The following is a 26,560-nucleotide window of genomic DNA, read 5'->3' as shown; positions in this document are numbered from 1 at the left end:
GGCCCAAGGGAGGGCCGTTATTTTCCATCGCACCCTTTAAGGGTGACTCATTCCTGAGGAAACACGAGTGGGAGGAACCTCATGGGTTCTTCTACCAGCACACGCACCAAGGCTAGTCCAGCTACCAGCCTCACGACCGAGGGGGGTCATCAGATCCTTCCAGAATCAGTGCTGAGGGACCGCAAGGTACTTTTCCCTGGTCTTCACCCGAATGGCCAACGCCCTAGCACTGGTTCAATGTCTGAGGGGGTGCCTGCACGCAGCACTACCGGCGACAATGCAGAGGGCAATACGCCTTCCAGGCGTAGGCCTGAGGTACAGGGTAGGCCTCCTGCTCCACCTCCAAGAGTTTTGGAGGCGGCTGGTCCCAGGGAGCCATGCACCACGACTTTGGCATGCAGCTAGACAAAATGGCTGCTGTGCCAGACAACATGGCCGCTCGTCCGATGCCAGTCCTAGGAACAGAGCAGGCGGGTGAACGAGTCTCAAGGTGGGAGTGGTGTCAACTAGGTATGTGGCCTACAGTTTATCCATCAGCAGTGCAGGGACCCACCAGCTCCGGACCCAGCAGCCACCTGCCACTCTGTCAATATCTCCTGCCACCTCTTCTGCCTCTGAAGACAGGTTCTTTGAAAGGTTCCTAGCGCTGATGCAAACCCCCCAAATGGGGGCCATCCTGCGGGATGCAGTCAGGGACTTGCTCCCTCCGGTCACTCCACCAGCGCCCATAGTAATTCCTCCCATGGCTCCAGCGTCACAGGCCCCAGTGCAGCTCCCGCTTCCCCTGCCTCCCACAGTACAGGCTGTTCCACACCAGCCTCCGGTTTCCACACTGTTGCCCACAGCGCCTAGCACTCCGCCACCCGCTCCGGACCAGCCAGACACTCCGGTGGACACAGACGAAGAGGAGGACCCTAACACGTCACCGTCCGCAAAAGCTTTCCACGAATGGCTTGCAGGCTTGGCAGAATATCTGGGCCTTCCTCAACCTGGGGTACGACCCCCTACCAAAACGGGTATCCCGATGCAGAAGGATGTTGTTGCCTTGGCAAAAAAGGGGTGGCTCAAGCCACACTCGGCCCAACCTGTCAATCGGTGCATCGATGCCAAGTATAGGCAGATGGAGAGGGATCCACTCTTGCTGTCGGCGCACCCTCAACTTCACTCTTGGGTGATTGCTGTAGCGTCACTTTACTCTAAGCGCAGCCGTCCTCTGCCACCTCGTCCTCGCACTGCTAGGAAAGGAGGAGAATATCTTGGAGGCGTATAGGAAGAAGCTGTACTCCCAAGCCTCGCTGCACCTCTGCCAATCCAATGCAGATGCCATGCTGGCAGCTGCTAACCAGAGGCTTTGGCAGGAAATAGCAGACTTCCTTCCAGAGCTTCTGGTGCAGAGCCGGGCACGCTTCAAAGCGGGTTTAAGAGAAGCCAAGCTGGTAGCGCAGGATATCATGAAGTCCACTGTGGCCCACATAGATACCTCTGGGTGGGCCATCTGCATCACCACGGACATGAGGATGGCCTGGCTTCGGGCTACTAAATTTTACCCTGATGTCCAGGAACACATATTGGACCTTCGGTTTGAGGGTAGCAACCTCTTTCACTCTACCATTGATGAGGAATTAGATCAAAAGAACAGCAGCTCGCAAACTGTGAAGACTTTTTCCTAACGAAGGCCACGCCCAAGGCGTTCACCCAGTCGCATCAACGCTCCGACAGGGGGCGGTCGTTCGGCGGGTTCCGGGGCTTCCAGGAACAGTGGTCGAGACAACCTGACCACTCGTTCAGTCATCACCGGCGCAAGCAACAAAAGTGGGTGTGGGGGGGCAAGGGCTTCTTCCAATTCCCCTACTAAGCAGCAGCCTCAAAAGGAAAGAAAGCATGACATGTCCCTTTGGGCCCATGTGTCTCCAGTGGGGGGCAGGCTTGCCTTCCACGTGCAATTCTGGCGCCATAACTTTGCGGACCCCTGGATCCTCTGTGTAGTGTCCCCAGGGTACCACCTGCCGATCCCTTCTACTCCTCCTTCTTCCCCTACAGTCCCACAGATTGGGACAGCAACTCAGTTGGCGGAGATCTGGTCGCTTGTCTAGAGCCAGGCGGTGGAAGAAGTCCCAGCCTCGCAGAGAGAATTGGGCTTTTATTCCAGGATTTTCGCCATACAAAAGAACTACCAGGCTGGCCTGAGAGTTGTGTTGGACCTATCCACTCTCAACCTCTCCCTCCCGCTTCAGAAATTCAAGATGGTTACACCAGCACTCATTGCGGAGACACTAGACAAGGGAGACTGGATGTGCTCCCTGGATCTGAAGGACTCCTTTCTAATTGGAAACCACATTGCTCCTTCCTCCACTTCAGGATCATGGGCTGCCATTTGCAGTACAAGGTGCTACGCTTTGGCCTCAACTCAGCCCCCAGGGTATTTACCAGACTCATTAATGCGGTGGCAGCCCTCCTCCGGGCCCAGGGCCACCATGTCTACCCGTACATGGACAACTGGCTCGTCCGGGCGAGATCCGCGGAAGGGATTAACCACACTTCCGCCGCACTTATGAGCACTCTCCACGACCTAGGGTTTACGATCAACCGCAAGAAGTCTCAGCTGCAGCTTACGCTGAGCCTGACCTTCTTGGGCCTCATCTGTGACATGACCACCCATTCACCTTCTGCTGGGTCCAGGCCATCTCTTGTCCCAGTGGAGGGGCAGGGTCATCCACCCCGCACCGCAGAAGTTAGCCCTTGCAAGGTTGGTTCCTGAGCAGGTCACCATCAGGCACCTGAGCCTCTCACAGGCTAACTTGGAGATAATTCAGGGCGTCGGGAGCAAGGCTACCAAGACCCAATGCAAGAGTAAATGGACTAGGTTCTGTCATTGGGCAGACGCTAAGGAGATCGGCCCTCTTACGTACACACTTGATGACCTACTCTCCTTCCTGGCGCATTGCGCGCGCTCAGGCGTACAAGTGGACACATGTCACACTCTTCTGTTAGCCATAGGGGCCTACAGAAACTCTGAGGTGGAAGTCTTCTCGTCTTCCAACCCGATAGTCAAGAAAGATCTAGCGGGCGTGTCCAGGCTCTACCTGCCCATCAAGCGGCCACACCCCGCGTGGGACCTCAATGTGGTGTTGGGCTCCTTGGCACACAAATCCTTCGAGCCAATGGCGTCCGCGGACATCACCCTTGTCACCATTAAGGCAACTTTGTTGGTCGGACTCGCCTCCACTTGCATAGTCCGTGAGATCCAGGCTCTGGTGGCCTCAGAACCCTATACCTCTTTCCACAGGGATAAGGTGGTCCTGCAGACTCGGCATGCCTACCTAAGGTACCCTCTGCTTTCCATCTAAACAAAGAAAGTCTTACATACGTTCTTCGCTGGCCTCAAGGACGAGGCTCAGAAAGTCTTGCACTATCTGGATGTCAGACGCGCTCTGAAATTCTATCTGGACAGGGCCAAGGGCTTCCGCAAGTCGGACCCACTTTCTGTCACCTTCGGGGGCTCCAGACCTGGTTATCAAGCATCCAAGGCTTCTATTTAACGGTGGATGGTTGCAGCCATCAAAGAGTCTTATGAGGGCCAGTACAAGCTGCTGCCAGCCAACATGCATGCTCACGCTGTCGGAGCCAAGGCCACGACCATCACATTCCAGCGGCAGGTTCCGTGGCACCCCTTTGGCTTTCTGTAAGCATTACTGTCTGAACGCCGGCTCAGTCAGACGCAGCCTTCAGACCGGCAGTTCTAAGGAACTTATTTACTTAAGGAGAGTCTCCTCTCCACCCTGGGGTTACATTCAGTTGTAATCGCCCATGCAGCATGGATGAAAGGGGACGGGACGTAAGAGTAATTAGAAGTTACTCACTGTATTGACTAACATACTCTTAGTCCCCTTTCCTCCATACATCCCACCATGCTGCCCCCCCCCAATAATACTGGCGTCATTAGGCAATGTTAAATATTGTCAACGCGTCAATGGGGACTGAGGTTTGGCGCCAGTGGGCGGAGTCAGGGCAGTGCATGCTCCCAGGGCCGCACCCTCACACGCCTCTAAATTTAAAGGGGAAGGTGGTTTTTCTGGTGAAAGTCTGTTTCCCATCCCTAGGAAGGGACACCCATGCAGTATGGAGGAAAGGGGACTAAGGACTAAGAGTACTTGGAGAAGGGTCGGCGAAATTCAGGCTCTTTATAATGGATTCCCCCCACGGATTCCTCACCTATATATTGCATCTCCAGCAGAGCTGATTTTTTTTTTCACCAAGCACAGCATGGCTCTGATTGCCTCTAAAAACTTACATAACGTTGAGGCACTGCACCCCATGGTCTTGGTTCTTTTTTTCACCCCTCTCCATACTCTTTGGTAACACCATTGCAAAGACTTGCCTTCTGTATCATGCCCTTTTCTGGTAAGGCATCTGCTTTTAAATCCTGCATGGGTTTTGCGAGACAGATCCCCCCCCGTTTTTGACCCCCACAGGATTTCTCTTTATTGCTGTATGGAGGAACATGATTACTAATGGTGTCAATCTATGCAGTCGAAAACCTTGTGGGAGGGTGCTGTAAAGCTTTTCCCATTTTGTCACAGACAAGAGGACTCCTTCAAAGTCGCCAGACACAGAATAGTTTTGTGCGGTAGACCGGTCTCCAGGCCCCAATTCCCGAGTGATTCTTTCAAGCACAATTCTTCAACCTCTTCAAAAAGGGATGCCCACAGGTCCAGAGACTCCTCAGAGGATTTGGCCCATTGGGTACTGTTTCCAACCCAGTCCTTCACCACATAGCAATAGGAGACCTTTAGTTTGTAGATAACAGACATCTTTGCCAAGCCCCCCAGTTCTGGTAGCTTCTGCACCTTAGACCACTCTGAAAACCTCAACTGAATATCTACACGTTCGGCTCTAGCTATGATGGATTTGGTCCGAAACTGCGCCTGTTGGGAAAGATTTTATTTTTGCCGCTTTCCTCCCATAGACTTCTGTGGGGCACCTTTTCTTTCTGCTTTGTTTAAATTACTGACCTGACTTTTTAAAGATAAGTAGAGCGTTCTCCTTTTCTTCCCTTGTCTTTATGCGCATTATTATGGGGAAACTGATTAGTCCATAAGACTGCGTAAATAGCTTTGATTGTTACAATTGCTCACATCCTCTTAAAGTAAAATGTGGTTAGGGTACTTTGTATCCTTTAACTTTTTCAATGGCTTACGACTGGCGGACTACTGATTGGATATCCATCTCCCAGCATAGATGCTCTTTGGAAACTTTTCCGCTACCATGGACACAACATGGCTACACCCTGTGCCTATAGGCACCCCACGCCAGACATGGCGGCAGGGCCAGAATTTATAGAGACGCTGCGCCCCGTGACTTTAGTTCCTTTTTTCTGCACACTTTGCTCGATTTAGGAACGCTGCTCCTTTTGAAATTTTCTGGTTTCTTTGACAATATGCCGATTCCTGCTAAGTCCTCCGGGTTCAAACCCTCCAACTATGGGTGTCAAAAGTCAATTTCGGATCTCCACTGCATTTGCTCATGATGCCTCTGTATGGGACAAGACATGCAGGACTGCATGTTATGCCAGTTGATGCACGCCAAGGTGCTTCGGGAACAAGTGGCAAAGCTGTTTACCTTCCTCCACAAGGAGAAGGGTGATAAACTGACACATTTGAGGTAGCCCAGTGTTGGTCGCCGAAGCCTAAAATGGTCCCTTGTCCATAAGGATTAGAAAAAGCATCAGCACCGGGTGAGGTCTCGGCCTCCCGTTGTTTCTATGAGTCACCATTCTTCCTCGAAGAGGAACCACCACTCGAGGCAGTTGTTAGGCAGAATTCTCGTAAATGGCTGATTTCCCTTACCTAATGAGTCACTCAGCAGCTTTGCTAGATTTCTAGGGTTTATTTCTTTCACCTGGTAAGAGTGAGCCTTTTTCCCACTTTTACTTGTGTTTTGCCATGTGTGTTTTTACCATTTTGTGTGTTCTTGGGCTCTGGAACCTCACCTACTCCATGAGCACCACTTTTTGTGGGTGTTACACAGCACCTTCAGTGCAGTGACACAGGGTTGTCTTTTAGACTTCCCACTGACTCCACTTTTCTGGGTCTGACTACTGTCCCCCAGAAACATGTAAAGTTGCCATTAACTTTATGTAGTCTCATTAAACCACAGACCCAATACACCCCATCTTACATGGAGTATTGGAAAGGGTTAATTCTTATACCTTTTTGTCTGTTCCTCTTGGAGCCTTGTTTCGCTCCCTTAACATAAAGACTTTGCTGGTGGCAGTGGTAACTACCCTAACTTTTCTACCGTGATTATCTTATATAAACGTGGTATTGTTTTAGGCTATTGTATCAGCCTCGAACATAAATCTGCTTGACCAAATACGTTTTATTTTGGTTCCGGCTGGGTTTATTCGCCATTTCTTTTTGTTAGTCTTTCTCGTGTTTTTCTCTGCGTGCCAAACCGGGGATGATTCCTTTGTTCGCTGTCTTTTCGCAGGCTTCTGCCCAGAAGCCCTCCTTTGGCATCTGGGTGTCTAGGTGGGCTGAATGTGAGGGAGGGATTTAGTACTTATATTTTTTAAACAGAAACATTGAGTCCGTGTTTGTTTGAGTCACAGTAATTGCAGTCCTTTGTGTAATCTCTACTACTGCTCATTTGCTCTTGAGATAAGTCTGGCTGCTCAGCCATCGCTACCACTTGACTGTGGAGTACAGGCTTGTACCAAAGGTGAAATTGTACTATCACTTGTAGTCTTAATTGTATGTAGTGTTCCATAAGGGTACTGCATATGATTCTGCCTAACAGGGTGGGTTTTACCAACTGGAATATCATTTGCAAATTGTACTGTTATTGAACACTAGTTTTATGCCTGAATGTATCCGGAATAAAGTTTGTCATCACTTAAAATTAACTTGTCAGATTAACCAACTTCTTTTTCAATTGATTACAGGATCCCCCTTTATCAATGCCATCATACACAAGGGTTTTGATGAGAGACATGCATATATTGGAGGAATGTTTGGAGCTGGGATTTACTTTGCAGAAAATTCTTCTAAGAGCAACCAATATGTTTATGGAATAGGAGGAGGAACTGGATGTCCGACCCATAAAGATAGGTCATGCTACGTTTGTCACAGGTTAGTGTACGAGTTAAATGTTGAACCAAAAAATTATCTAATAGTGTTGTCCTGCCTTCAAACCAGTTAGATGCACTGCACCACTGATGATACCAAAAAAGCTTTTCTAAGACAAAGCTGTGATTTTAGGAGTTTTAGATTGGACGCAACTCCCTGAGCGCTTGGCCGGTTTTATCCATGCATCACAGTCAGTCATCCTTCAGCCATCCCTTGGACATGAGTTTCTCCTAACGTTTTCCCTTTTTTGGTTGGTGCTTTTTTTTTTTGTGGTCTCCCCTTTTTGGAAAGTGTTGTTTTTAAAATTAAATGTAATAGGCTATTCTTTTCTCTCTGCCTCCCTCACCATGCATGCCATCAATAACAGATTTCAAGTGATTCATTGGATCCAATCTCTATCCATGCTAAAACTCACAGCAAGTGTTTCTCCTCTTGGAAACTTTAATACAGTGAGTTTCTTTCTTGCACTAAAGCACAAAATGCATGTCTCCATGCTGAAAGGCCTTCAGCCACAGCGCATCTTGGACTTTGTGTTGCATCTCTTCAACTCTCTTGCGACTTTTCCAAAATTTTAACCCTGGAGTGAGTCAGTCCTTTTCTCACTGTCATGTATTTTTGATCTGATTTTGGTTTGTTTCCTTTGTTTTGGGAGTCTGACTCCATAAGCATCTACTTTTTATATGGTGACACACAGCACCTTCAGTGCAGTTTCACAGAGAAATCCTTTAGATTTCTCATAAGGTTTAAATACCTTTTCTTGGGCGAACTACTGTTCCCAAGAATAGTAAAGTGAAATTGGCTTTACTTACCTTTTCTCTTTGTAGGTCCAGCAGACACCATTGTATGTGGAGTCCTGGGGGGGGGGCGGGTTACTTAGTAGTCCCTTTTGCTACCTACTCATGTCAAAAATGTTGTTACCCTCTCTACTTTAAATGGCTGGTGTTAGGGGGTTTCATTTTCCTACCATTGTGCTTTTCTACAGAGAATCATCAGCTGCAGTATAGCACCCATGGGTAACCATTTTGTCAAAATGGCCCTGGTCTTCTTTTTTCACCATTTTCTGTTTAGGTGGTGTAAGAGGATTCAATTCAGCACTACAGCCAAGTCAACGCCTAGTCTAGAATACTGAATGAAAACCCTTATTGATATATCTTTATGTCCAGTTCATGCGTTCTGGATGACTACCCCTATATAACACCCCTCTCTCAGAATCCCCCTGACCCCACTGAGCCAAGAAGTAGTTCTGTTTTGCAAGTTAAAAGGTTTAATTGATAATTTAAACAATATATATATATATATATCACGCTTTATAATAAATTAATAATTGAATATCACAGTTAATCTGATATGATAAAGATTAACAACGGAGAATCTGGCACTAGCACACTTCTTTATAATCACTAAGGAGTTGACATGAAATGGATAAGATAGCAACAATACTTTTATGGTTTCAAATGGATGCAATGTGGAATGAAATGCAGTAAAGAAAATAACTTGATAGGATTTCAGCAAAGACAATGTAATCACTTTCTTGGACAATTCACCCCCCCTTTTATGCAATGCAAGGACAGGGAAGGAAGGCACACAATTCTCAAAAATGCAATTCAAATGTAATTCAGTTCACCCAGCAACTTAGACTACAGAAGTTGAAAACACAGGCAAAATGCTTTGATATGTGCTGGCAATGGAGGGAAAATATGTTAAAATGCTTTTAATTCCCTCCAGAGGTTCAGGGTGAGTGAAATCAAGTTAATATTAGTCCAGGCTCACTCTAGCAGTGATGTAGGGTGTAACTAGCAGGTTAAACGAATTTTTGGCAACTGAAAGGCAAGCAGCAGCAGATTTTTACACGTGGAGAAATTTGCAAATCGCGGCAAAATGTCAAATCGCGGCTAAATTTGCGAGCGCGATTACAGAGGAACTACACGGACTATCACTATCGTTTTGGGGTCCTAAGACAGCCCGGGATCTCAGCTTCCAGATGAAAGTTACTGCAAGTCTCTAGCACAAACGGTCACGGAGATATGAGCGATTAAATAAAGGTCGTTTTTCAGATTTTAAATTTTAAAGTTCAAAACGACAAGTGCAGCTTGCAACTAGAAAATGACAGGTGACAGCTTTGCAAATGACAGGTGACAGTTAGGAGACAGTTCTACTTAGATTAAAATAGGTTGAATTATATTATTTTAACTAAGAGATTGGTTCTGCACAGTTTTGCTATGTACTCACAATATATTTAGAAATATGTCTTGCCACGGATCTGGTCAGGTTTTGGACTGCACTCCGGTTCAGCTCTCTGCACTTCACAGTGATCTGGGTCAGCTCTCTCTGGTTCTGCTAACAGGTCAGCTCTACTCTGCTGGTCTGGGTCTCTAGTTCTCTGAAGGTTGATGGAGGTAAAGTATGGATTTTCCCGGCAGAGCGTCCCGCAGCAAATGGATTTGAAGGTCCCTATCTGTCCTGTCTGTCTGCTTTTATGTGTTTAGAATGTGGGTGTGTTCTAGCATCACTGACCCTACCTCTCTCTCAGCTTCTAATTGGTCAAACTTCCATTTCTCATTTGATTGGGGGAGCTAAGTTGTGTCAGAGTGATGTCATTTTACAGCCTGCAGAAAGTCCACTCCTCCTGTCAACTTACACACAAATCTAGATTTGAACCAAATACATATTTGCAGAGGTACATATTGTTTTAAAATTACACGCACCCTTCACATATCACAGGAGGTATACCCTGTCCAAATCTGCTCTTCCTGGGGGCTTGCATTCAAAAATGGCACATATTTCACTTTTTAACTGGTTTCGCAATTTCGGACATTAACCCAAATTTACACACATGTGCGCAAGGAGTATGGACATTAGTTGATGAAGTGTCAGATTTTTCACATGCACACATTTTGAGTAATATCCTCTTTTCCGCTAAAACCCCCCTGAACATGCCACCGGTTCTAAAAACCTCTTAAAATGTGGGCAGAAAAATCACAAGAATTATGGTGTCATTTATACAATTTTCACATGTCCGCTCTATGAGTTATTCATCTTTTTAGAGTTATGTTCTGGCCCCAAAGGGGTGTGGTTTTCCTCCAGCACAAGGTTGAATTTCTGGTTTTTCCAGTTCTACCAAGCCAGCTTGTTCTCACAGGCAGTGCCCCTCCCAGCTTCAGCCAAGAGGAAGCTGTTTTACGACCTCTGTAATAAACCATCTGCCTGGGTGAAGGGGGTTGCATTGTTCAGAGCTCCTGTGTTCTGTGGGGCTCCCCCTAATTCAATTATCAGAGAAATGGCATATCCTTAGTGTGGCCAGCAAAAGGCAGATAGGCCTGGGAACACAGCTGTGACTCAAGTTTCACTCGTGATGGGGGGTAGTTGCCAGGCAGAATTCAGTTCCTTAAGCCAAGTTTCAGATAAAATGTCACTTTTTGTTCCCCAGTTTCTGCATTCAAATAAAACTAAACATTTTCACATATGCAGCTAGAATGCTGATTCTAAGTTTAAAACAATTGCAATCTATGTGACATTCAAAGTAGGTCACTCAGTCAATTTAAACATTTTGATTTTTAGTGTCTTTCAGTCCAAATTTACTTAAACTGCTGAAATCCACAGCTCAGCCAGTCTTGTTATAAACCTTCAAGTCACTTCAGAATATAACCTTACATTGGATCCACCTCTTAAAATGTCTTTCTTTGGCATGTTTTGGGTTCATTTATTCAGTTTTATACAAAAAGTAAAATCTGGTGTTTTTAAAACGCCGGCTTTTGGATAGTGGTGAGTACTGGTACTGCACCCCTTTTTGGGATTTAAGAAAATGAATTCCCAACAGTTATGGGTTTGCTTTTGGCAATCAGCATTGCCACTCCCAATGGTTTCAGACTACTGTGTGGGTAGTCCACTGGTGGTTTTAGGCAGTGTCCTTCTGTGCCCATAACATCGGCAAAAATGAGTGGCAGCCTATTCTCCATGCATTTCCTTGTGCATTTTCTGGGAAGCTCTGGCCATCATGATGTTTTCCATGTCAGTACTGCACAGTTTTGAGGTAGGGCTCGGATGCATGGGTAAATACATCCCACAGTGGTCTTTCTTGGGTTTTACTGTGCGTGCCAAACCAGGTTTGAGCCCTTAGTTTGTTTTGCCTTTGGCGGGCTTCAGTACTGAAACCCGTCTCTGGCTTCAGTGTGTCTGGCAGGGCAGGAAGTGAGGGAGGATCCCGAAACTCCTCTTTTGTCTTTAGGAATGCCTGAATGCATCCAGACCTAATTGGCTGCCTGGCTGTCCTTTTAGGACAGCCACCCTGCTGTTGTGACAGCTAGGCTGTGCATCAATGGGAGAAACCTGCTTAAAAGGTGAGGGTTTTGGGACTGAAGACAGAGTCGACCACTGGGAAGAACCACGCGACAAAGAAAGCATGGACCCTCCAGAAGCAGGTTGATCAGAGCTTGAGTCCCCTCACCAGAGTGCAGGACTCAAGGAGTGAAGGAAGCCCATCCGGTATCCAAGATCGCGGTTGTGTGGTTTACCGAGCGCTGAAAACGCGAAGTGCTGCTTATCCGAAAAGAGCCATTAGCTGCTGCCGACCATCGAATTGCTGCCGCAGGAGTCCCCAGACGTCCTCCCTCTTGTCCCACGGCTGAGTCCCAGGAACACAAGATCTGCATCACTGCAACCAAACAGAAGCCAGCTGGACCCTCTTCTTCTAACCAAAGGTACTGTTCTGACCTGGGGTACTTACCTCAGTGTCTGTAGCTTGCTCCTCTCAGTTGAGACTTGCAGTAGTTGTTTTTCTAGTGTTGATCTCAGCTCCAACTTTCACAATTGTAACAGCTTGTGACCCTACAGTGATTTTTCTTGAACAAGCTCTCTAACTTTGTGCAAGACATATACAATCCAAAACGTGCCTCGGCTCCATAGACTTTGCTCCAATTGACTTTGGCTTTCCTGGCTCCCTGCAGACTCTTCTATTCCATTTGACTTTGATTCTTACTGTCCCTCATAGGTGATGTATTGGTTTTAAACTAGTATTCCTAGGAAGAGATAAAGTGCTCACATTCTCCGAGAACCCGTTTAACCTTTTTCCTTCCGCTAACCTTTCCTTTCTGTGAATCTCAATCTACAAAGTGTATTAGTGATATATAAATGCCATTACAGTCCTAGTTAGGGAAGTCACCTCAGGGTGTAGGAAAGGTGTAAGAAGCATCTCTAAAGAGTAACTACTAGCTTTGTGTTGATTCTGAACAAGTATTTTAAAGTGTATTTGATGGCTACATATATTGCAATTTTTAAAGAATGCTTATTTAAAAATAACCGTACAATATTTTACTCTTAAGTCCCGTCCCCTTTCCTCCATACTGCATGGGCGTCCCTTGGGAGCATACGCTGCCCTGGGAGCATGCGCTGTCGTGACTCCGCCCTCCGGTGCCACACCTCAGTCCCCTTTTCCGTGTCGATGGGAACGGGCCAAATTCACCAGCGCTCCTGGGTTTGGCTTCGCCCATGTAATTCCACGCGCGGACACTTCTTCTTTGTCTTTTTTTTGTCTTTCTTATTATTTAGGTACTCGGTCCTCAGGTGTCGCGCTCCTCTCCGGGACATGTCGTCTTTCACAGTGTTCCACAGGTGTCCATCCTGCAACAGGCTCTTCACAACTTCAGACCCCCATGCCCTCTCCCTACGTTGCCTGGGCCCAGACCACGGTTGGCAAGCTTGTACAGCGTGTGGCATGCTGTCATCGAAATCGCTGAAGAACAGACTAGTCAGGTGGAGGGAGCTCTTCCAGAAGTCGACTCCAGAGGATCTCAAGAACTTGGTGAAGCATTGAATCAGTCCCAAGGTAGGGCCTATATTCTCCTTGCACCCCGCAAGGGAGATTCCTTCCCAGGGACTCTCAAGCGTGGGAGGGACCGGTCAGGTCCTTCTACGAGCACATGCACCGATGCTCCTTCAGCTACCGGCCTTCGGTTTGAGGGATCCTCAGATCCTCCCGGTGGCAGTGTTGAGGGACTGGAAGGTTCTTTTACCGGGTCTTCACCCGAGGGGCTCCACCCTTGTACCGGCACCACGGCCGAGGGGCTACACCCTAATACCAGCAATACGTCCGAGGGGGCGCCTAAACGCAGCTCTACCGACCCCCGGGTTGAGGGTGTCGCACCTACCGTTCTAGGCCCAAGGAGGAGGATAGGTCTTGTGATCCACATGCAAGAATCTTGGAGGAGGCGGCGCCCAGCGAGCCGAGTAACACGGCAGGCAGCTCGACAAGATGACCGCTGCGCCAGACAGAGGCACTTGTCCGACGCCATTCCAGGAGTTCGGCGAAGAATGAGAGTCAAGGTGGTAGTGGCCTCAACCAGGTACGTGGCCTACAACCTATACTTCTTATGCGCAAGGCATTTTCCCACTGCGTCTATACGGGCAGGGTATGCAGTGGCTCCTGCAGCTCCCGGCTACCCAGTCAGTACCCCCTACCACCTCTCCGGCCAGTGAAGAGGGGGTTCTTCGAGAGGTTCCTCAGGCTCATGAATTCACCTTGGATGGGCATTATCCTCAAGGACGCCATCAGGGAGGTCCTCTGTACGATTCTACCGGCACCACAAGCTCCTCTGCTGGCGGTCCCGGCGCAGCCGCTGCCTCTGGCTCCCCAGCTGAGTCCTCAGGTGGTTCCGTACCAGCCTCTGCCTCCTCCTCAGCCTCTGGCCGCGGTCACTGTACCCCAGCCTCCGGCTCCAGCTACTCCTCCATCTCCACAGGATCCTCCTGAACCACAGGATCCGGAGGAGGATCCGGACACGCCATCCTCAGCCAGGGCCTTCCATGAACGTCTTGCAGTGCTGGCGGAGTACCTGGGCCTACCCCAACCCGAGGTTGAACAGCCGACAGAGGGGGTTCTGGCTGAACTCCTCACATGATGCCCCTCTGCCAAAAAAGGGGATTCCACTGCAAACCAATGTAGTCTCCTCTGGCCAAGAAGGATTGGCTCAAGCCCATTCGGTCAATCGACGCCTGGACACCAGGTACAGGCAGATGGAGTGGAATACATTCTTGCTATCGGCCCATCCTCAGCCACACTCCTCGGTGATCGCTGCGGCATCAGTATACTCCAAGCCTCAGTTGTTATCAACCTCCACAGCATCGACGCTACTAGGCAAGGAGATCTTGGAGGCGTACTGGAAGAAGCTGTATTCCAACGTGTCCATGCATCTTCATCAGGCCAACGCCGATGTCGTGTTGGCTGCTGCTAACCAAAGGTTATGGCGGGAAATTGCAGGCTTCCTCCTGGAACTAACTACGCAGAGCCAATCACGTTTTAAGGTGGTCAAGTTGGTGGCGCTGGACCTCATGGAATCCACAGTTGCCCATATTGACAACTCTGGCCGTGCCATCTGTATGGCCACAGACATGAGGATGACAGCCTGGCTCCGGCCTACAAAATTCAACCCGGACGTCCAGGAACGCATATTGGATCTACTGTTCGAGGGGGGGGAGAAGGGGAGGGGGGATCTCTTCCACTCCACTATGCACGAAGAGCTGGACAAGAAGAAAAACCACTCACAAACGACCAAGTCTTTGTCCATCTAGACAAAGACTACGCCCAAGTCGTACACTCGGTCACAGCGGTGCTGCGACATGGGGCGTATGTATGGAGATTTCCGCAGCTTCCAGGAATGGAGATCCAGGCAGCCGGACCGCTTGCCGTCTCAGAACCGGCGCAAGCAACAAAAAGGGGGGTCGAGGGGTAAGGGCTTTTTCCAATCCCCCTCCTCCTCGACAGCCTCAGAGGGAAAGAAGGCATGACATGCCCCTTCAGGTTCACGTGTCTCCAGTGGGGGCAGGCTTGCTCTCCATGCACATTTCTGGCGCCAGAATTTCACAGACCCCTGGATCCTCTCCATAGGATTCACGGGGTACCGCCGACCCATCCCATCGCAGCCTCTCCTCTCCTCTCATCCCCTCCCCTCCCTCAAGTTGGGACAGCAACTCTTCAGGCGGAAATCCAGTCGCTCGTTGAGTGCCAGGCAGTGGAGGAAGTCCCAGCCTCCCAGCGAGGCCTGGGCTTTTACTCCAGGATTTTCGCAATTCAGAAAAAGAACCAGGCAGGCCCGAGAGTTGTGCTGGACCTTTCCACTCAGCCTCTCCCTTACCTCTACAAAAATTCAAGATGGTTATGCCAGCTTTTGTAGTGGAGACATTGTGCAAGGGAGGCTGGGTGTGCTACCTGGATCTGAAGGCCACGTACCTACACGTCCCCATTTGGCAGCCCCATTGTTCTTTCCTACGGTCCAGGTTCATGGGCTCCCATTTTCAATACAAGGTTCTTACTTTTGGCCTCAACTCGGCCCCCAGGGTCTTTACCAGACTCATGAATACTCTGGCTGCCCTCCTCAGAATGCAGGGCCTCCACATCTACCCATACCTCGACGACTGGCTCGTCAGGGCTACATCTCTGTAAGGGTTCACCACTCTTCCCATGCCCTTATGAACACACTGCACAATCTGGGTTTTTCGCTCAATCTCAAGAAGTCGCAGCTGCAGCCCATGCAGATGGACATTTTTGGGCCTCATCTGGGACCTGTGCTCCGAGAAGGTGTTTCCATCTGAGGACAAGATCTCGTCCATCAAGAGGGCCACCGCCCACTTCCTCAGCAGAGAGGTGATCTTGCCATGGTTATAGCAGCCTCTCCTCGGTCTCCTGGTGGCAGTCATACTAGCCACCCCACACACAACTGAAGATGAGGATTCAGCTGCATTTCGCAGCCTCATGGAACCAGCAACGGGGCTCTCAATCTGAGATGATCAACGTTCCTCCATCTCTCCACCGGGACCTCACATGGTGGTCCCTGGACTGCAACCTACGGTCGGGTAAGCCCTTCCGGCCTCCCACCCCGCAGGTCACCATCTCCATGGACTGTTCGCTCGAGGGCCGGGGAGCCACCCTGGACGATCTCTGTCCACGACACCTGTACTCAACAGGCACAGGAGTACCACATCAATTGGTTGGAGCTTAACTCCTTCTGGCTAGCACTTAGAGCATTCCTTTCACTTTTCAGGGGCAAGGTCGCCCTCATCAAGACAGACAACTCTATCAGCATGTACTATGTCAACAAGCAGGGAGGCACCTCCTCTGTGCAGGCTGGCAATCAACATGTGGGAGTGGGCCCTGGAAAATGACATCTACCTCATGGCAGTTCACCTTCCAGGGGAATCCAACCTGGAGGCGGACAGGCTCAGTGGGTTAGGTGCGGACAATTATGAGTGGCAGCTAAACGGCCTTGTTATTCAGGAGATCTTCAACAGGTGGGGTCTTCCCCAGGTGGATCTCTTTGCCACCTTGCACAACAAGAAGTACCCTCAATTCGCCTCCAGTCAGGAACAGGGCCCCGGTTCCCTGGGCGATGCATTTCAGATTGAGTGGGACGGCATGACAGCGTACGCCGTCCCTCCCACTCTGCTGATTCACAGAGTGATTTGCAAGATCAAGGAGTCTCGCCAGCTCAGCATCATTCTAATAGCTCCATGGTGGCCGGCCAGGCCATGGTTCTCGGAGCTGCTCAGCCTCTGAGATGCCTCAGATTCACCTTCCGACAGGCCCAGCACACCTGCTGGTGCAGCAGGGGGGCAGGGTCATCCACCCCGCGCCACAGAAACTAACCCTCACAGCGTTGTTCCTGAGCACGTAACGCTAACGCACCTCAGCCTCTCCCAGACTAATCTGGAAATCATACAGGGCGCAAGGATCAAGTTTACCAGGGCCCAGTATAAAAGTAAATGGACCAGGTTCTGCCACTGGGCAGACTCCAAGGATATCGACCCCTCCCCTGACCCACGGCATGTACGCTGGATGACGTGCTCGCCTTCTCAGCGAACCTCACCCATTCTGGCGTGCGGGTGGACACCTGCCGCACTTGCCTCACAGCCATTGGGGCTTACAGGAACTCTGAGGAGGGGGTCTTCTCCTCCAATCCGATTGTCAAGAAACATTTGACGAGGCTCGCAAGCCTCTACCTGCCCATCAAGAGGCCACACCCTGTGTGGGACCTGAACATAGACTTGGGCGCACTGGCGCACAAACCACTCGAGCCAATGGCGTCCGCGGACATCAGGTTGGTCACCATTAAGACAGCCTTACTAGTCTGCCTCGGCTCGCAGAGTCAGCGAAATCCAGGCGCTGGTCGCTTCAGAACCATATACTGCCTTTCACAGGGACAAGGTAGTCCTGCGGACACATCCAGCATTTCTGCCTAAGGTGCCATCTGCTTTCCATTTGAACAAGGAAATAGTCCTTCCTACGTTCTTTGCCAATCCTACGGACGAGGCACAGATTTCTGCACTGCCTGGATGTCAGGCGTGCCCTGAAATTCTACCTGGACAGGACCAAGGGCTTCCGCAAATCAGATGCCCTGTTTGTCACTCTGAGGTGCAAGAGCAGGCCTCCAAGGCCTCCATATCCAGCTGGATGGTCTCTGCCATCAAAAAAGCATACCAGGGCCAGCACAAGCCGCTTCCAGTGAACATGCAAGTCCACGCAGTCAGGGCCAAGGCAACAGCCATCGCAATGTCCCTTGTCAAGTCATAAGCAGGGCGGCCACTTGGGCCACTCCCTCGGCTTTCTGCAAGCATTGTTATTTGGATGCCGGCTCTAGATCTGATGCAGCTTTCGGACAGGTGGTTCTCAGGAACCTATTTGCTTAAGGAGGGTCTTCTCTCCACCCTGGAGCTACATTCAGTTGTAATCACCCATGCAGTATGGAGGAAAGGGGACGGGACGTAAAAGTAATTATAAGTTACTCACCGTAGTCCTTAGTCCCCTTTCCTCCATACGTCCCACCCCCCCCGCCCCCTAATAATACTGGTATCATTAGGCAATTTTCTCCAGCATGGGGTCTGGCATGGATTCACATGCTCATGAATATTCCCCCGTCGTCAGGCTGGGAATCCTCTGTAAAGAAAAAATCAGTATCAGTTTCGTTTCTGATCTGTCTTTCTTAGTAGTAACCAATCACTGGTCTCTGGGTCATAATGCCCCCAGCAAATGACTGCCCTCTCCCTAAGCCCCTCCCTGGCAGCCATCCTCAGATTTTTACCGCACGTTCAAGTTGGGAGAGTTTAATCTAATTTTTTCAGTCAATCGAGCCTCAAGCTCCACCGTTTCTACTTCCGATCAACGGGGACCCGTTTTGGAATTTTGTACGCCCCTCAAGGGCAAAGTTTTCATCGAGTTACGCTTCTTGGAGGATTCCAGAAGATCTGAGGCCTACCTCATGGACATGGCCCACGACAAGGGAAGCTCGACGCCCGGATCCAAGCTGTTCAGGAACTACCCTGGATGCAGATTACAGAAAGTTTTCAAGGAGGATGAGCATTCGAGATGTCTCAACTGCCTTCATGAAGACAAAACGCACGTGGAGAAGGACTGTGCGTTTTGCAAGAACATGTCAGAACGGACCATGAAGGATCAGCGTATCTGCCTCACCAACTGGCTGGAAGGAAAGAGCCCAGCAGGTGAGAAGAAGAGGTCCGAGCGGTCTTCTAAGTCCTTTGAGGGCGCTCCGGCGATGGGGGCCCATCAGAAGGCAAGCACTGCGAGTCCGCTGGCACCGGGAGCACCGAAGGGTCGGGATCCTTGGCTGCCAGGCAGGGTGCGCTTTCACCGACGCCATCAACCACGAGCCAATGCTCTGGCTCGCGGAAGAGAAAATCCGAGAACCCGGGTAAGCTTCTGGAGAAGTCCCGGTCGATCTCGAAGGAGTCAGCGAGGGGGAGCGGGGCAGTGACCCTGCCCCCCAACCCCCCAAGGTGAAGGCCTCAAGCGCGCCCAAAGTGGTGAAGGCCTTGATTCACCCGGCGAAGGCCTCTATCGAGGGAGTCGTGGCGGCCCTAGCGAAGCCTGTGGAGGCGACCTCGGGGCCCAGACTTTCCCTGCCACCGCGGAGGGAATCCTCTTTTCAGCCCATCTATAAGACCCCCGTGAAGACCCCGGTGGAAAAAGAGGGGGGTTGGTGGCCATTACGGACACGGATACAGCCTATGAGGAGGAGCTGGTTGAAGTCGTGAAGGGCCTCAACAAGAGGTTTGAGGCCCTTCACGGGAGGAACCCCCGAGGAGGCGGACAAAGAGAGCAACGGTGGCGCCGACGAGGCTCCCATGGAGGAGGAGCAACCATCTCGCCCGTCGCAACCAGTGCCCGAGCCTCGGGACAGCTTGGTGGCCATTTTGATGGCAATCCAAACCTTATGCACGGAGTAAGGACGAGATTGCCTCTACCCCCAACGGACGACCCAGCAGAACCGGGCCCGTCGGGGAGCCCTCCAAGCAAACGGAGGAGAGTTCATCCCCCCCTGCCCTTCCATCCCTTGCGGCCCGCTCAGCCTTCATCTCCTTCCCCTGATCCTAGGGATGGCACGGGAACAGATACAGCCACGACGGGGACGGGTGACGACGGGATGGGCCTTCCATCACCACCCCCTCGGGCCTCCCCGCACGATGCATTTGGCTCCTTCCTCGCCATGATTGCCAGGGCATCCGAGCTTTTCCAGCTCTGCCCCAAAGAACAAAAGAAGGAAGGCTTCCTCTGTCAACGGTGGAGGCCAAGAGGAAGACGGTCCACGTGGTGCCGTTGCCTGACGACATCTGGGAAAAGGGACTTGTTATCCTGAAGAACCCGTCCACGACGCCTGTCAAGAGGGATCGGTATGAGAAATAGTACCGGGTCCCCGATTCTGCCCCTTTGTGCCTTAGGGCACAGCCGACCCCGGATTCGGTCGTCTCGGCGGTGGCCAAGAAGAAAGCGGCGGGGGCGACGGCTTCAACTTCAACCTCCCCACCTGACGGCAAGGGAAAGAAACTGGACGCCATAGGACGACGAGTCATCTCGTCGGCGGCGACGACAATTAAGGCGGCCAACGCCCTAGCGATTGCGGCCCGCTACGACAGAGTTGTGGTACAAGATCCCTCCCCGCTGGACTTCCTAACGGACGTCAAGAGAGCGGAGGCCCTAGAGATCCTGCAGGAAGGTGAGGTGGCATCGGACCATGCCATAACAGTGGCCACGGATATCGCTGACACCGGGTTCCACCAGTTGGGCAACAGTGTTTGCCTTCAACAGCTGGGATGGCTCAAGGCAACAGATTTCCGCCAGGACGTGCAAATCAGACATGCCCTTCGATGGGAACAACCTGTTTGGAAAAACAGTGGATGAGTCACTCAAGCCATCAAGGCCGACACGGAGACACCTCGGGCCTTGAGAGTTTTGCAGCAACGACAACCGCCCTTTCGGAACTCCGGAGGCAAGAAAGGTGCCTCCAAAGGATTCAGCAGTGGCTCCTCTACGTACCACCAGGCAGCCCGTTCTTCGTCGCAAGAGGCCTACAGAGGGCGTGGCAAGTCAGGAGTACCTCATCGCTGTCGCCAAGGAGGCCAGGGTGGCAAGGCCGCCTCCAAGCAGGACTGAACCGGCCGTAGCGTCGAGCCTCCCACTGGAGCACCCCGTTGAGAGGCCAGCTGGCGAGGTTCGTCAGCGTGTGAGTTCATCTCCACTGACCCTTGGGTGCTGGATGCCCTGGCCCACGGGCGCACTCGAATTTCTAAAGAAGTGCCCCTGCATTCCTCCCGTCGCCAGGAAGGAAAATCACAGCCCTCAACTGCTGTTAGAAGTAAGGGCGATGCTCAAGAAAGGTGCCATCAAGCTCGTCCTGAAGAAGCTCCGGGGCTCCGGAGTATACTCAAGATACTTCCTCGTCAGAAAGAAGACAGGCGGTTGCCGCCCCATCCTGGACCTGCGTCGGTTAAACAAATACATCAAGACCCAGAAGTTCTGGATGGTCACCCTCCAGCACATGCTGGGACAGCTGGAGGCAGGCGACTTCCTTTTGTCGCTGGACTTGGAGGATGCTTACTTCCACATCCCCATTCTAATAGGACACCGAAAGTTTCTCAGATTCGTAGTCCAAGGACGGCACTACCAATTCAAGGCCCTGCCATTTGGATTGAAGTCGGCGCCCAGGGTATTTACCAAGTGCCTAGCACCAGTGGTGGTGAGGCTGCTCCTGCAGGCGATCCACGTCTACCCCTACCTGGACGATTGGCTCATCCGAGCAAGGTCAAGGGAGCTCGCTGTCGAGCACACAGCGAAGACCGTCCAACTGCTCACGGATCTGGGATTCTCAATCAACTTCCCCAAATCCCACCTGGTTCCGTCGCAGGTCGCACTGTTTCTGGGAGCCAAGCTCAATACAGTGGCGTTATTGGCTTCTCCGTCGGAGTAAAGGACGAAGGCCATCCTGGGCAAGGTGCAGCGCCTGCTGGGAGGAACCAGGTCCCCGGCCCTATCCAAGGAGGCCCAGGATCTGTGGCATTGGGCCGTCGCTCAGGGGATGTTTCTGGTGCCCTTCCACCTAGCAGGGATAAAGAACACCATCGCCGACTCGCTGAGCAGGGAGCTGCGCTCATGCCACGAGTGGGAACTGCGTCAGGGCCAAGTGGACAGGCTTTTCCGACGATGGGGCAAACCCCAGATCGACCTATTTGCGGCGGCGGCGAACTCCAAGTGCCAGAGGTTCGCCAGCAGGTTTCCCCAGCCGAGGAGCATGGGCAATGCTTTCTCGTTACCCTGGGACGGCCTGTTCCTGTATGCGTTCTCTCCGTTGCCGTTGCTACTGCGACTCGTCAACCAACTCAAGAGGTCCCAGTGCAGGATGATCCTCGTCGCACCGGCGTGGCCGAGACAGATCTTGTTCCCGGACCTTCTGGACTTGTCAGCGTCCCCCCAGTCAAACTATCGACGGACGCAGATCTTCTTTCCAGAGAAGGAGGCGCCATCCCCCAACACGATCCGGGGATGCTGAACTTGCAGGCCTGGCGCCTGCGGCACTAGAGTTTGGAGGGTGTTAGGCAGAATCCTGTGCAGTACCCTTAGGGACCACTACACCTAATTAAGACCACAGGTGGCAATACAAGTTTTACCTTTGGTACAAGCTTGTACTACTAAGTTATAGTGGTAGCATTAGCAGAGCAGCCAGGCTTATCTCAAGAATATATGAGCAGTAGCAGAGATTACACAAAGGGACCACAATAATTGAAGCTCAAGCCAACACTGACTGAAGGTTTCAGGTAAAAAAATAAGTACATTTATTTTTAAACCATCAGTTATAAACACAACACCACTATTAAACTTTAAACAGAACCACACGTTAAATATACTACAATTAACCAATTCACTTTGTATAGTAAGTCTCAAGGTAAGTACCCTGTGTTTGAATGAACCGGTGTTATGAACGAAACAAGATACCGCGGATACGGTTGTGATCACTTTTTGACAGTTCGGTCTACTCAATAAATGCGTATCCGTGACATGAAATGCTACCGGGGCAAAAACACACTTAGCACCCGAGATACCCAGAGGGAGTTGGAGGCAAAAATCACAGGCAATATTTAGGTTAGGCAGACAGTATCAAGAAACACTCAGAAACAGGAGTTCAAAAGTCAAATGGTCGAAGCCAGGGTTAAGTGACACCGAAGACCTGTTGCCGAAGATCACACCGTTAGACAGTTCAAGATTCAGTGTAGCTAAGAGTACTTTGATATTGTCAATGTTCGGAAGCAAAAGTTATAAGAAGGAGGGAAGACCAGGGCGAGCCTTGAAGATGAAGAAAAAGGGATTCACCCAGTTTCCTTGAGTAGAGCACAGTACCTTATTCCAGTGATGCAGCTGGTGCCCTGGCAGTTGTTCCTGTTGGTTTCCCTCAGACCCACGATTCCTGGAGCTGGGTTGTGAAGGAGGACGTCTGAAGGGGGTCTTCACCACACAGGGATGAAGCCGGCAGCAGCGACCACGAATAAAAAGGTGCGCTCTTTTAAAACAGGAGAGGCTCGGCAGGTGGCTATCCAGACCACTACAGCATTGTGCAGCGATTTCGACCACGGCGGAGATCTCTGGCTGAAGATGAGCTGGTTATCCCCACCAGGCTCAAGGGAAGAAGACTCCGGACTGGATCTCCTCTTAGTCGTCGAAGGGTAGACAGCTCAGGACTGCAGCAGGGCTTCACCCGGACGTGGTAGTTGGAGCAGCCGTCGTTCTCTCCGCTTCTCTTCGGTTCCTTGTAGTTCCAGAGGCGACTCTGACTTCTAGCCCAAGAGACCTGCCTTTTATGCGCAAAACCCCCATTCACACAGCCTGGCTGTCAATCACGCAGCAGGGGGGTTGTCCAGCCGGGACAACCACCTCAGCCAATCATGGCAAAGTGCGACTTGGGTTTCCTAGGATACCCTGTGCAGGGGGTGACTACACCTCTCCCTCAAATTCAGCCCACCTAGACACCCAGGCTCCAAGAGGGGGGCTTCTCTGCAGAAGCCCGCCAAAAGACGGTGAACAAAGAAGGCGAACCTAGTTTGCTGCGCAAAGTAAAACACAAGAAGGACTTTAACAAAAAGAAATGGTGAATAAACCCAACCAGAGCCAAAAGAAAGACGATTTGGTCAAGCGGGTTTATGTTCGAGGCTAATATAATAGCCAAGAACAGTACCACGTTTATCTGATATAATCACGGTAGAAAAGTTAGGGTAGATAGCACTGCCACCAGCCAAGTATAAATGCTAAAAGGGCAAAACAATGCTCATGGAGGTACAGACAGAAAAGGGGTACAGATTAGCCCTTTCCAGTACTCCATGTAAGATGGGGATGTACCGGGTCTGTGGTAAAAATGACTATGTTAAGTCAATGGCAACTTTACCTTTCTCTGGAGGACAGTAGTCAGCCCCAGCGAAATGGAGTCAGAGGGAAGTTTTAAAGACAACCCTGGGTTACTGCACTAAAGGTGCCTTGTAACCCATACAAGAACAGGGGCACCTGGAGTGGTGTGCTCCAGTGCCCTAGATCACCCAGTGAGTAAAACCAAATAGGCCAAAACACATGTAAGAGTGGAAAAACGATGTACACTCTTACCAGGTGAAAAAATAAACTCCAGAAATCCAGCAAAGCTGCTGGGGGACTCACCAGGTGAGGGAAATTAGCCCTAGAAGGAGAATTCTCCCTAACAGAGGGTACACTATCCCGGCAGACTGCAAAGAGGTACTTGCAAAGGCCAGGGCGTCCTCAACTCTCAAGTGCTATGGACACAAATGGAAGAGGTCCTCTGTCTGGTGCCGTGCACAGAAGATTAACCCTCTGCGAATTACGGCCCCTCAAGTGCTGCCATACCTGCTGTCACTGGTCAAGGCGGGGCTGGCTCATGCCTCCATCAAGATACTTCTAGCGGCGATCTCCCGCTACACCAGGACTACGGGACGATCATCTTTGTGGTCCCATCGCCTGGTTAAGGAGTTTATGAAGGGACTGTTCCATTCATTCCCGCCAGTGAAGGCTCCGGCCCTGGCGTGGGAGCTCAACGTGGTGCTGACCAGGCTCATGGGGCACCTTTCAAGCCTGTGCATTTGGCACGGTTGAAGTTCCTGTCGTGGAAAACAGCTTTTCTTGTGGCCATCACCTCCGCACGACGAGTGGGAGAGAACCAGGCCCTATCCTACAAGCCTCCATGCTTGACTTTTCATGAGAAGAGGGTGGTTCTGAGGACGCACCCCTCCTTTATGCCCAAGGTGCCGTCGGACTACCATCTCAACGAGCCCTTGGTGTTACCAGTTTTCTTCCTGCCGCCTTTGTTGCCGGCCGAGAGGACTTTGCACTCGCTGGATGTAGCTAGAGTGCTGAAGTTCTATGTGGACCGCACGAAGAGTTTTCGGAAGACATCACAACTGTTTGTGAACTTTGGACCTGTGAACCAAGGAAAGGTCCCCTCAAAGGCTTGCATTTCCAGATGGCTCTCCGGCTGCATCATGCACTGTCACCGGTTGGCAAACCGACCGTTGCCCGGCCATCCGAGTGTCCATTCGACCAGAGCAATCGCTGCTACCACGGCGTTCTTGTCTGGCGTGCCCCTGCTGGACATCTGCAGGTCTGCTACATAGAGGTCGACGCACACCTTCACGAGATTCTACTGCGCCGACCGGAATTCCAGGGAGGAGTCCAGAGTCGGCCAAGCAGTGCTGCGCAACCTGTTCGCCTGAAGGTGGGCCTGGTGAGGAGGTAAGAGTTGCTTAATGTTGAGTTATGTAATGTTTAATGTTGAGCCTTTCCACCTCCCGTGTTTGTGCATGTGTGTACTGCTATGTATTCTTATATTCATGAGCATTTGAATCCATGCCAGACCCCACGCTGGAGAAGGAACAAGTTACTTACCTGTAACTGTTGATCTACAGCATGGGTCTGGCATGGATTCACATGCGGACCCTCCCTCCTACCCCTCTTCGTCTCTTCACTTGGTGATACTGCCACTTTATGTGCTATGAAATCTGAGGATGGCTGCCAGGGGAGGGGCTTAGGGAGAGGGCAATCATTGGCTGGGGGCAGTATGACCCAGAGACCAGTGATTGGTTACTACTAAGAAAGACAGATCAGAAACGAAACTGATACTGATTTTTTCTTTACCGAGGATTCCCAGCCTGACGGGGGAATATTCATGAGCATGTGAATCCATGCCAGACCCATGCTGGAGAACAACAGTTACAGGTAAGTAACGTGTTCCTTAAATATATTGTCTGCGCGTCAATGGGAACTGAGGTGTGGCGCTGGAGTCAGTGCAGCGCATGCTCCCAGGGCCGCACCCATCTAAATTTAAAGGGGACGTTTTTTCTGGTGAAAAGGTTCCGTCTTCCGTCCCTTGGGTGGGACGCCCATGCAGTATGGAAGAAAGGGGACTAAGAGTACGTTTTTCACTACGTTGGGTAACTTATAATTTATTCAACTCTTCAAATCCTCCCATTTCCTCAGTCCATTCTATTTTATCCTTGTTCACCTCTGCTTTCTTTAAAGCCGGCAAAAGGGGTCTTGTGTACGAACTATAAACACCCAGGCTCTTACGTAATTACCTAGTCACAAAAATTGTTGCATCTGCTTTACCGTGTGCGGTTTTGGCGTCTTCATAATCGCCTCGGCTCTTTCAGGTGTTACCCACTTTCCCTCATGCGAGATCAACTGGCCTATGTACAACACCTCTTCTTGACAGTACTGTAACTTCTCTTTGTCTACTTTATATCCCTTGTCTGCTGGGATAGTCATTAACTGAACTGAGTCGTGTCTACACTTATCTTCTTTAGTGCTACAAATTAAAATGTCATCTACATACTGTATCACAGCTCTCTTAAAATCAATATTGCCTAGGTCCATCTGCAGGACCCTATTAAAGATCGATGGAGACTCGGGGTACGCTTGGGGCAAACGAGTGTGTTTCAGACGATTTTGGCAGAACATAAATGAAGTCCAGTCTTGTGAGTCCTTGTGCAACGGAATTGAGAAAAGCACATTTTTCAAATCGATCACCATGAAATATCGAGTTTCTACTGGGATACGGCATAGTATCGTCGCTGGGTTAGGACCTGAAGGAAACTCTGCCTCTACAATC

At 50.7% G+C, this 26,560-nt stretch overlaps 1 protein-coding gene across 3 annotated transcripts in view; it reads left to right on the top strand.

Annotated features, from left to right (window-relative positions):
- TNKS (tankyrase) overlaps positions 1 to 26,560 on the top strand; it is a 2,071,987-nt gene that overhangs the window by 1,835,145 nt on the left and 210,282 nt on the right. For all 3 annotated transcript variants that reach the window (XM_069626094.1, XM_069626093.1, XM_069626092.1), the window contains one exon: positions 6,944 to 7,130. In XM_069626094.1, the coding sequence (XP_069482195.1) occupies positions 6,944 to 7,130 (187 nt within the window). The remainder of the gene's footprint in view (positions 1 to 6,943; positions 7,131 to 26,560) is intronic.

Source organism: Ambystoma mexicanum, chromosome 6p, assembly GCF_040938575.1.
Source record: "Ambystoma mexicanum isolate Mex_15411 chromosome 6p, UKY_AmexF1_1, whole genome shotgun sequence".
Taxonomy (NCBI): Eukaryota; Metazoa; Chordata; class Amphibia; order Caudata; family Ambystomatidae; genus Ambystoma; species Ambystoma mexicanum.
The sequence above is the reverse complement of the archived record's forward strand: the minus strand, read 5'-3'. Positions and strand labels throughout refer to the sequence as shown.